At 44.8% G+C, this 10,965-nt stretch overlaps 1 protein-coding gene across 4 annotated transcripts; it reads left to right on the top strand.

Annotated features, from left to right (window-relative positions):
- Nucleotides 1-958: 958 nt before the first annotated feature.
- LOC144491537 (S-phase kinase-associated protein 1-like) lies at nt 959-10,607 on the top strand. Of its 4 annotated transcripts, none has more exons than XM_078209488.1 (7): nt 1,431-1,535; nt 3,144-3,221; nt 3,630-3,729; nt 4,976-5,049; nt 6,971-7,114; nt 8,679-8,819; nt 10,238-10,607. In XM_078209488.1, exons 3-7 carry the CDS (start codon nt 3,633-3,635, stop codon nt 10,271-10,273), a joined length of 492 nt encoding a protein of 163 aa, XP_078065614.1. In that variant the 5' UTR covers nt 1,431-1,535; nt 3,144-3,221; nt 3,630-3,632; the 3' UTR covers nt 10,274-10,607. The 4 variants fall into 4 exon arrangements, with proteins under 4 accessions (XP_078065624.1, XP_078065604.1, XP_078065614.1 ...); XM_078209508.1 differs by having other exon boundaries at nt 1,497-1,535; nt 3,144-3,512; XM_078209498.1 differs by lacking the exons at nt 1,431-1,535; nt 3,144-3,221 and adding an exon at nt 959-1,067.
- The last annotated feature ends 358 nt before the right edge of the window (nt 10,608-10,965 follow it).

The raw sequence follows: 10,965 nt of genomic DNA, 5'->3' as shown, positions 1-10,965 counted from the left end.
ATGTCATCCAACTGTGGGTACATTGCAAAATGTTTTCCTTTCCCTGTCTTGAAGGTGATATAATAATTCTTGTCCAACTATTGTGAAGAAATTTCCTGCAGTACACGGGGTGACATTGTGGCACAATGGTTAGCACTGCTGCCTCACAGTGCCAGGGACCTGGGTTCGATTCACGGCTTGAGTCACTGTCTGTGCGGAGTCTGCACGTCCTCCCCGCGCCTGTGTGGGTTTCCTCCCACAGTCCGAAAGGTTAGGTGCACTGGCTATGCTAAACTCTCCCTCGGTGTATTTTGATTTGATTTATTATTGTCACATGTACTAGTATACAGTGAAAAGTATTGTTCCCTGTGCGCTATACAAAGCATACTGTTCATAGAGAAAGAAATGAGAGTGTGCAGAATGTAGTGTTACAGTCATAGCTAGGGTGTAGAGAAAAATCAACTTCTGAACAGGCGCCGGAGTGTGGCGACTAGGGGATTTTCACAGTAACTTAATTGTGGTGTTAATGTAAGCCTACTTGTGACATTAATAAATAAGCTTAAACTGACAGTGATCCCAAGCCGGGAATTGAGCCAGGGTCCTGGCACTGTGAGGCAGCAGTGCTAACCACTGTGCCACCCCCCACTCCTTTCTGATCTACTATATACTCTACAAATGATGTTTTGTCTGTATAGCGCGCAAGAAACACTGCTTTTCACTATATCCCAATACATGTGACAATAATAACTCAAATCAAAGTGTAAAATTAAATGCCATCCCAATGGGCACTGTCTAAGCATTGCAAAACGTTTTTTTCTTTCTTGAGGGAGATTCTTGTCCATCTACTGTGGGGACCTTGTCCATGGTACATAGGCTGGAGACACTCATCAGCTCAGCCAGCACCTGCGCAGATGTCAACCTTCCAGCCCAGCGGAGGTGCACCATGGGGGTTGTAGTTCGCGCACGCGCCGACGGGACTACAATACCCAGAGTGCATAGCGGGGGCGTGGTGACGCCACTGCCTCCGCCGCGACACACACACACATCAGACCGCGCCGCCTCCGGAAAACCGGCCAGACGTCTGATCGGTAAGTCGTCGGCGGCGGTCGCCGCAATCTGGCGGCGAAAGCGCGTGGCCGGTGTCTCATTTTAACCTTTAGAATGAGCGGGGTAAAAAAAATAAATCGGCCTGCGCAGGCTGGATGGACCCCACCGCCTTAGTCGTCCATTTAAATTCCCTGATCCGCAACTTCAACTGGCTTTAGCCAAAGAGATGTCCGCCTAATTTTTCATTTATGTTTGCAATTGTGCGGGCAGAATGGAGTGAATTTATCCCCACCCCTGTTAACATCGATTTAATTTAACACTCCGAGTCAGGCAGATGAGCGGAAGGCAATGCTTATCCCCCCGGGGGGGGTAGAGGGGGGTCCTAGCGTTGCGCGGCAGGGCCTGTGAGGTCAGTTGCGGTGACGTCAGGCGGCTCTATAAATAGCGGCGGGTGCGGACAGCGGCGGGTCAGTGAGAGCCGGAGCCGCCGGGAGAAGTTGGTGCTGCCGGTACTATGACTGCATGGTGGTGGGGCGGGCCGAGATACGTCACAATGGAGGGGGGTCGCCATGGCGCCGGTAGCCTTGGGAACGTCCCGCGCCGCGTTCCAGCCGCTTCACCTGGCGCCCCGCGCGTGCTGCATGCCCACCTGTCCCCGGGGGAGGCCTGAGCAGCTGGCCTCTGCCGCCCCAAGGTGTGACCTGTCGTCCCCCCAACCGGCTACTAACCCAAACCCCAGGGGGGTCCCAGTACGCTGCCCCGTGGGTTTATTAGACTTGCTGCTAGGTTTTGCTGTCGTTTCTGTCTCCCTCCCCCTCACACCTGATGATTGCCTTTAGAGTTGACGATTGCTTCCCCACCCCCATAACAACCCTATTTTTTTTTGCCCATCAGATGGGCAATCCTTGCACTCAGCTGGAAGCTGCTCCACACACTCACTCCCTCACTATAAAAATGGAAGGAGATCCTTTCCTCCTTTTTGATTTTTCTGTCTGCTCTTCCTCCCTCCAGTGAATTCAGCTGCAGAGTTTTCCCTACCCCCTATCTGGAACTGTAACACCATTCTGCACCCTCTCCTAAGTTTTCTAAATTAAGTTTTTTTTTCCAAAAGTTTATTTGTCGCAAGTAGGCTTGCATTAATAATGTGATGATAAAATCCCCTAGTCGCCACACTCCGTCGCCTGTTCGGGTACACCTGAGGGAGAATTTAGCACGGCCAATGCATCTAACCAGCACGTCTTTCAAACTGTGGGAGCACCCGGAGGAAACCCCACGCAGACACGGGGAAATATGCAAACTCCACACAGTGACCCAAGCCGGGAATGGAACTTGGCTCCCTGGCATTGTGAGGCAGCAGTGCTAAGCACTGTGCTGTTAATTTGTTGGATCTTGGAGATGCCAACCACAGAGATGAAAGCAAAGATTAGTTTTAGTTTAATTTGGGAATTGAACCTGCGTCCTTGGTGCTTTGGGGCAGCAGGTTAACTACTGTGCCACCATATGTACTCTATGCTTTGTCTGTGTCACAGAATCCCTACAGTGCAGAAGGAGGCCATTTAGCCCATTGAGCCTGCACCAACAACAATCCCACCCAGGCCCTATCCCTTAATTGCCCTGATACTAAGGGTCAGTTTACCATGGCCAATCCACCTCACCTTGTACCGTGTGCGAGGAACAGTACTTTTCACTGAATGCTAATACATGTGACATTAAATTTGACAGTAGAGCCAATTTAAGAAAAGGTGGTGTACTCGGGGAAAAGGCTGAGATTGTGCATCTTTCTTGAGGATTTCTGTCTGTATTTTTGCTTGCTCCCAAACATGCATAGATACTGATATCTTAATAGTTGCTAGCAGCACCCTTCTTAACCACAATGACCATTCACGTTTAAGAGGCGTCTGGACAAATACATGAATAGGATAGGAATAGAGGGATATGGTCCCCAGAAGGGTAGGGGGTTTTGGTTCAGTCGGGCAGCGTGGTCAGTGCAGGCTTGGCGGGTTGAAGGGCCTGTTCCTGTGCTGTAATTTTCTTTGTTCTTTATTCTTTTTGTCTGACATCTTTGTCAAGTTCACCCCCACCTCTTCCTAACAATGTAATTCTCATCCTATTTTCAGTTCCATTGAACTCCGCTGAAGGGTCATCCAGACTCAAAACATTAGCTGTATTCTTTCTCCACAGATGCTGTCATACCTGTGAGATTTTCCAGCATTTTCTATTTTTGATTCCAATTCTAGTATCTGCAGTCATTTGCTTTTAGCCATAGATACTTTTGGTGCAAATATTTGTCATAGAAGGGGTGTCTGAGAAAAGATATGAGATTTGGAGAGTTTCCGGGAGATATAAAGGGAATTGAGCGCTGAAAGCAATGGTGGGGTGGAGTTCCTGACGGCCTGACCAAATGATTGACTACTTCTGAGTGCGAGAGATAAAGGAGAGATAGAAGACCTTGAAGTTTAAAGAAAGTACTATTGGATGTTACTTGGGTAGGAGCTTTGAACTAATTGGAGTGCGTGGGTGGGGATGGGTGATGTGGGAAGATGAGTTCCGTAATGTTGCAGAAAGTGCAGACTCGGGTATTTACAATATTTTGTTTCTTCTAGAAAATGCCTGCAATTAAGCTACAAAGCTCGGATGGAGAGATCTTTGAGGTTGATGTTGAAATAGCAAAGCAATCCATCACCATCAAAACCATGTTGGAAGGTACATTGACTGAAGAACTGAGATAGCAGTAATGTTTTACAAACTGTCCTGCTTACCAGCTTGGTTAAGTGCTTGGCTTGTACTGTCTTGCTGCTAATAATGTTGGCATGAGGGTGAAAACCTCTGCATGTTCCGGAAAACTTGTGTGATGGCTTGTATGGTGTGTCACTCATTATCTAGGTGAAGGATTGATTCTCATTCACCAGATTGTGGTCAGTATATTTGTGACTAGCCTATGCCCTCATTGTCATTGAATCATTCAAGACTGGGATGGGGAATAATTTGATGTTGGGGTGTAAAAGGCGCTTTAATGGATCCTCCATTGACAGACTTCTTACCATAGACTTGGAAATGTGGAGTCAGCAGCTGTTCCTTCACTGCCATTATTGTGCCCTGGTGCAAGTTAATTGTTACCCTCTCCACTCCTTGAAGTTGCCATCACCAAAATTCTCCGCAAATATTTTCTCTCTGGCTGCTGTGGTGGTTATTCCCCTCAGCCATGTACCAGTAAAGATTGTGAATGCACGGTTATCTCTTTAACCTGTATAAGTGTCGTAACTATTTTACTGAAGTTTTAAATTTTGTACATGCAAAAGTACCAGCACTAGTTGGAGGTTTTGATGTATTTTTGTTTACTCTTAATTTTGCTAATTGCTTGCGTTCCTGTGATACTTTTTGTGTGCTTTGAGCTGACAGAAAGTGCTCCCTGCTGGTGCTGACACAATGCTGAATGTAGCAGAGGATTAACTAGCTGCAGTGCCATTGCGGGATACTATTGATAGATATGGCAGAGATCCAGTCCTAGTAATGTGACAGTGCAGTAAATAAGCTGGCAACAACCTGACTAATCCTGCAGCAAGTTCCTTTTTTTTTCAGATCCAAGAGTGATACGAAAGTCAGGTTATGAAAATTGTCATTGAGCTTCAAGCACTGTCTTTTTCCTGAGATGATAGTCCCTCTGGCAGAGTGCAATTACACATTTTGGCATTATCGTGTGAATTAATATTGGTTCTATTATGTGTTTTGAGGAATGTGATTTTGCTGCAAGTGGACGACAAGTTTTCCCTGTGTGTACCATGGTACTTGTGTCTAGGTAGCAAGGTATTTTACACACCCAGAAGCAGTCGCCCAAATGGGAAGAGGTGACACATCTAACATGGTGAAAACACATTGTGATGAAATTGTTTAGTCGGTTGGCTCAGACAGTGACACCCATTTATTTTGCAACATTCTTTAAAATGCACAGATCTAGGTATGGATGATGAAGGCGATGATGATCCAGTACCTCTCCCAAATGTGAATGCTGCAATTCTGAAAAAGGTAAGGTGGCAAAATCTTAACAAATCTCTGTCCTGAGGGTATTGAAAATAAGAACATAAGAAATAGGAGCAGGAGTAGGCCATCTAGCCCCTCGAGCCTGCCCCGCCATTCAATAAGATCATGGCTGATCTGATAGTGGTTTAGTTCCACTTACCCGCCCGCTCCCCATAACCCTTAATTCCCTCATCGATCAGAAATCTATCTACCTGCGACTTAAACATATTTAACGAGGTAGCCTCCACTGCTTCAATGGGCAGAGATTCACTACCTTCTGAGAGAAGAAGTTCCTCCTCAACTCTGTTCTAAACTGACTCTCCCTTATTTTGTGTGTCCTCTAGTTCTTGTTTCCTTTCTAAGTGGAAAGAATCTCTCTGCCTCTATCCTGTCTAGTCCCTTCATTATCTTGTATGTCTCTATAAGATCTCCCCTCAGCCTTCTAAACTCCAACGAGTACAGGCCCAATCTACTCAATCTCTCCTCATAAGCTAAGCCCCTCATCTCCGGTATCAACCTGGTGAACCTTCTCTGTACTCCCTCCAAGGCCAATATATCCTTCCGCAAATAAGGGGACCAAAATTGCACACAGTACTCCAGTTGCAACACAAAAACTGCCTTTTGGCTCATCGTGCCTGTACTGGCCACCAATCACCTGTCTATTCTAATCCCATTTTCCAGCACTTGATTCGTGGCCTTGTATGCAATAACGTTTCATCTACATGCTTCTTAAATATCGAGGGTTCCTGCCTCTACCAGTCTTTCAGGTAGTGAGTTTCAGATTCCCACCACCCTCTGGGTGAAAATGTTATTGCTCAAAATCCCCTACCCCTTTACCTTAAATCTGTGCTCCCTTGTTATTGATCCCTCCACTAAGGGGCAACATTCCTTCCTATCTATCTCCCTCATAATTTTGTCGATCTTGGTCAGGTTCCCCCCTCTGCTTTCGATGCATGTTTGTTGCTTCTGGTGGAATTGTTAGCTCTCTTGCCTCTGAATCGGGTGGTTGGAGATTCTGGTCCCAATCCAGAGATTTGTGCCACGTAATCAAAGCTAACATTTTGCTTGCAGTACTGAGGAAGTACTGCATTGATGAAGGTACCCACTTTGATGTGATCAATAAGCTAAGCTCCTGTCTGCCCTACAAATCGTCACAAATAAAATCCTGTGGGCACTTTTCAAAGAGCTGATTCTCCCTGGGTGTCCTGGCCAACATTTACCTTGGATTAAAATGGATGGTCAGATCATTATCTGATAGCTGTGTAAGAGATTGCTGTGTGTAAATTGGCTGTTAACTTTGCATTGCAGCCATGATATTTCAATAGCAATAGTACTTGCTGTAAAGTGGGTTGTGATGATCCCTGTATAAGAGTCTTTTGAATAAAAGCAGTTATTGTATCTTAAAGTTTATTTATTAGTTACAAGTAAGGCTTACATTAGCACTGCAATGAAGTTGCTGTGAAATTCTCCTAGGTGCCACACTCTGGTGCCTGTTTGGGTTAATGCACCTAACCAGCATGTCTTTCAGACTGGGAGGAAACCGGAGCACCCGGAGGAAACCCACGGGGAGAATGTACAAACTCTAAACGGACAGTGACCCAAGCCGGGGAATTTGCAAACTCCACACAGTGACCCAAGCCGGGAATCGAACCTGGGTCCCTGGCACTGTAATGCAGCAGTGCTAAGCACTGTGCCGCTCCTGTACTGCTAACCCCCATTTTTGTTGGGATATATGAATGTATAATGGGTTCAAACACAGTCCTTGTCCTTGCTGATGTAGAGACTAAATTCAATCTCGATTGTTTGTGGGGGGGTGAATTTCTGCTTTGCCAGTTTGTTGAGTAAATGTGTTTAAATTCTAATGGGTTTGGCACGGGCACTGTGTACAGATGAGCAGCTTGAAGGTTGTGGTTTTTTTTTTTGCTAGGTGATTCAGTGGTGCACACATCACCGAGATGATCCTCCCCCACCAGAGGATGATGAAAACAAAGAAAAGCGAACTGATGACATACCTGTGTGGGATCAAGAGTTTCTGAAAGTCGACCAGGGTACTCTGTTTGAATTAATTCTGGTCAGTATCGTCCATCCAATTGCTTAAATGTTGGCATTGTTTCATGTTGCATATGTGATTGAGTGAATTACTAGGCAGCATAAGTTTAAGGTGCGAGGGGCGGCAAGGTTTGAAGGAGATGTGCGAGGCAAGTTTTTTGTACACAGGGTGGTGGGTGCCTGGAACTCGTTGCTAGGGGAGGTAGTGGAAGCAGATACGATAGTGAGTTTTAAGGGGCATCTTGACAAATACATGAATAGGATGGGAATAGAGGGATATGGTCCCCGGAAGGGTAGGGCATTTTGGTTCAAACAGGCAGCATGGTCGGTGAGGGCTTCATAGAAAGAAATCATAGAAACCCTACAGTACAGAAAGAGGCCATTCGGCCCATCGAGTCTGCACCGACCATAATCCCACCCAGGCCCTACGCCCATATCCCTACATATTTTACCCGCTAATCCCTCTAATATACGCATCCCAGGGGCAATTTTAGCATGGCCAATCAACCTAACCTGCACATCTTTGGACTGTGGGAGGAAACCGGAGCACCCGGAGGAAACCCACGCAGACACGAGGAGAATGTGCAAACTCCACACAGACAGTGACCCAAGCCGGGAATCGAACCCAGGTCCCTGGAGCTGTGAAGCAGCAGTGCTAACCACTGTGCTACCATGCCGCCCAAGGCTTGAAGGGCCTGTTCCTGTGCTGTAATTTTCTTTGTTCTTTTGAGTTTCTTTGGACGTGCATTGTGTATGAAACTCTATCCTGCAATGTAATTAAGGTGCTTTATGCAAGTTCTATTTTTTTTTTGAGGGTGAGGGTATGGAACTTGCTAGCACATGGAGTGTTTCACTTGTATTTATGAGGGAGTCTGGATAGATGAAGCATCAGTTATAAGATGCAATGAGGTAAGGAGGAAGCAGCGCGATCAAAATATTGCAAACGTGGTTCTGTTGAGCCGAATGGCCTGTTTGACGTGTAAAACTTATTGTTAATGGTCATCTGCCATTTTGAGCTGTTCTTGGGCATTGCCTTCAAGAAGTAATCACAAGTACAGTATTTAAGTTTTGTTTTAAAAAAGGGTTCGGGTTGCTTTGGGCCCATGAGTTTGGTTTTGAACAGTAATTTTGAATTCAAGAGTCAGGTGCACCATCTCCAGCAGTAAGGTAGGGCCAGCACATAGGCCACTGGTTTATTGTTTTTGATAGCGCAGTGTTCTGTAACCACAGTACTGTGGTGTGAGGCCTTAAAAATATGTTTGTTAAAACCTTGTGTAACTGGAGTGAATTACTTTAGGTTGAGGGTACTTGAAACAACAATCCAAATGCATGGTATTAAATGTAGTAACGGTTGCACGTAGCCACTGAAATTTGGTGGATTGAGAACAATTTACTGTCTAATATAGTCATCGTTTGACGTGTCAATATGTGAGCTTCTTGGAGCACCAACCAGCCTGCTCTGATGGCATGGTTGCACCCAGGCAGCCCTACCTCAGTGTGTTAAAGCAGAAGAGTACATCTTGATGAGCGCGGATTCTTGTTTCAGTAGTTTGGCTTTAATGCGATTTCTCTTTCTTTTAAAATAGGCTGCAAACTACCTTGATATCAAGGGCCTTCTAGATGTAACTTGTAAAACAGTGGCAAACATGATTAAAGGAAAAACCCCTGAAGAAATTCGCAAAACATTCAACATCAAGAATGATTTTACTGAGGAAGAGGAAGCACAGGTACTGCTGGCTGCCTTTGTAAAAACACTTGCAAGAAACCCTAAAGGAGCTTATAATTTCTCTGCTTGAGTTGTCTTGTTTTGAATGATTGTGTGTGTTTTAAGCTGATGTCTCTGGAGGAGGAGAGTGGGGCAAGTTTTTTTTTTCTTTTCCCCCTTTTTTTTCTAAGGAACATGCAAATATTGGTGACTTGTGTATTAGTTTAAATGTTGAGTCCAGCTTAGACTGGGATGCAAGATATCTTTGTTCACTCTCAGCCTAATACTCAGTGGTCCGGAGTCCATGGCACAAACAAAATATGACTACTTGTATGATGGACACCAGTTCAGGCTGGGGAGTATATGGGTGCTGGACACTTTTCCACTTGTGCAGTAGAGTTAACATTTTGAGAGCAGTGTCTCTACGTAAAGTTCATGCTACTCTTTTTATTGATCCCCCACCAAAGCAAATCTCATTCTATGGATTGTTTTAAATCTTTCTTGATGTAGGTGTTGCTGCATCAGCATTTGTTTCCTGTCCCTAATTGCCCATGAACCGAGTAGCTTGCTAGGCCATTTCAGAGGGTGTTTGAGAGTCTGCCACATTGCTGTCGGTTTGGACTCTCATGTAGACCAGACCAGATAAGGACGGCAGATTTCCTTCCCAAAGATGTGTGAGGTTAAGTTTGGCCATGCTAAATTGACCCTAGTGTTTGGGGGGGGGGGGGGGGGGGGAGGAATTAGCAGTGTGGGGTTGCGGGAATGAGGCCTGGGTGGGATTGTGGTCGGGGCAGACTCGATGGGCCGCCTTCTGCACTGTAGGAAATCTGTGATTCTCGGGTAGGTAGGTTTTCACAATTGGGGGATTGTTCCATGATTACCATTATGGCTTTCACTTCCAGAATTATTGTTTAAATTTAAATTCCACCTGCTGCTTTAGTGGGACCTGAATCCATGTTCCCAGAGAATTAGGCTGGGTGTCTGAAATATTAGTCCAGTGACACTCCCACTACACTGCCATTTGTCACTGTCTAACTGAATAGTTTTGTGCTCTGTAAGCAGAGTGTGCTTTATTATGTGAATACTATTTAATGTCCTTTGCAGGGTCAGCATTGGGTTTTTTCATTTTCTGTGTGACGATCTTAATTTGAAGAAATAATTATCTGCCCAATCTAAGTACTGTATATCCTCTAACTGGCCTGACACATTTGGATCATAGCGGGAGTCAGGTTGGACTGTGCACCAAGGAATATGCACATGAGCAGCCTTGCCCCTAAAATGTGCAAGCTCGCTTTCTGAACATGTACTGCTGCTGCTTTGCAACCACTTTGCAGCTGAAGTGGACTGGAGCTCTGAGGAGGGCGGAGGTGAAAGAGCAAGGATCGGAAACGGGATGTCCTTTTTTAAAGGAGGTTTAATTGTGTGTACTTTTGCCCCCAGGTACGGAAGGAGAATCAATGGTGTGAAGAGAAGTGATCCAGCAGGAAACGTGTGCAGCTCAATGGAAAATCTCTTGCTTGCACAATTTATTAATCACTAATAGCCTGTGATACTTTGAAATATAGTGTCAAGATAACCTTGCGTAAACATTTGTAATAGTGTTAATTTTGAGCTTAATGCCTGCTTCCTGAAACCTATTCCCTCTTTAGTGAGTCGAAGTGTCCAGCATATTTATTACTTCGCCGTGTCTGAATTTTTTTTCATCGCTCGTTAGAATGAAAGTTGTGTAAAGAACGGCAGTATGGCAGCAATTATGATTTGAATTTTTTTTTAAGTATCTTTGTAATTAAAGTTTACTTTTTTTATTGTGGTCTGTTGGGTTTAAAAAAAACAATTACTGTCTGGTCCACAGTTCATCTCTAATTGAATACATAGCATCATCGCTACTGGTATATAGATTTTTACTTGGGACTGTGGAAACTGATTATAATAAAAACCCAACAGAATGCAAAATACCCTTGATTGGTGAACAGTCAGTGATGTTTCAAGATACATTCCTGCTACATCAACAATGAATTGTTTCCATTCTTATCCAACTTAATATTTACTGTACACAGCTGATGCTGGTAGAAAAATGTCCTACAATCAGATGAAGACAGTATGAGGTTAGTACTGGTTTAAATAAAAGACCTCTGCTGAAAGCATTGATGATGGGAGGTGTGTATTCT

The sequence above is a fragment of the Mustelus asterias genome, chromosome 1 (assembly GCF_964213995.1).
Source record: "Mustelus asterias chromosome 1, sMusAst1.hap1.1, whole genome shotgun sequence".
In the NCBI taxonomy this organism is placed as follows: domain Eukaryota; kingdom Metazoa; phylum Chordata; class Chondrichthyes; order Carcharhiniformes; family Triakidae; genus Mustelus; species Mustelus asterias.
This window is presented reverse-complemented; position numbering and strand designations above follow the sequence as displayed.

Excerpts from the sequence above, each read along its gene's own strand:
- LOC144491537 (XM_078209498.1), top strand. The coding sequence starts at position 3,633 with ATGCCTGCAATTAAGCTACAAAGCTCGGATGGAGAGATCTTTGAGGTT. Across the intron at positions 3,730-4,975 it reads CATCAAAACCATGTTGGAAG|ATCTAGGTATGGATGATGAA; the intron begins GTACATTGACTG and ends TAAAATGCACAG. Across the intron at positions 5,050-6,970 it reads ATGCTGCAATTCTGAAAAAG|GTGATTCAGTGGTGCACACA; the intron begins GTAAGGTGGCAA and ends TTTTTTTGCTAG.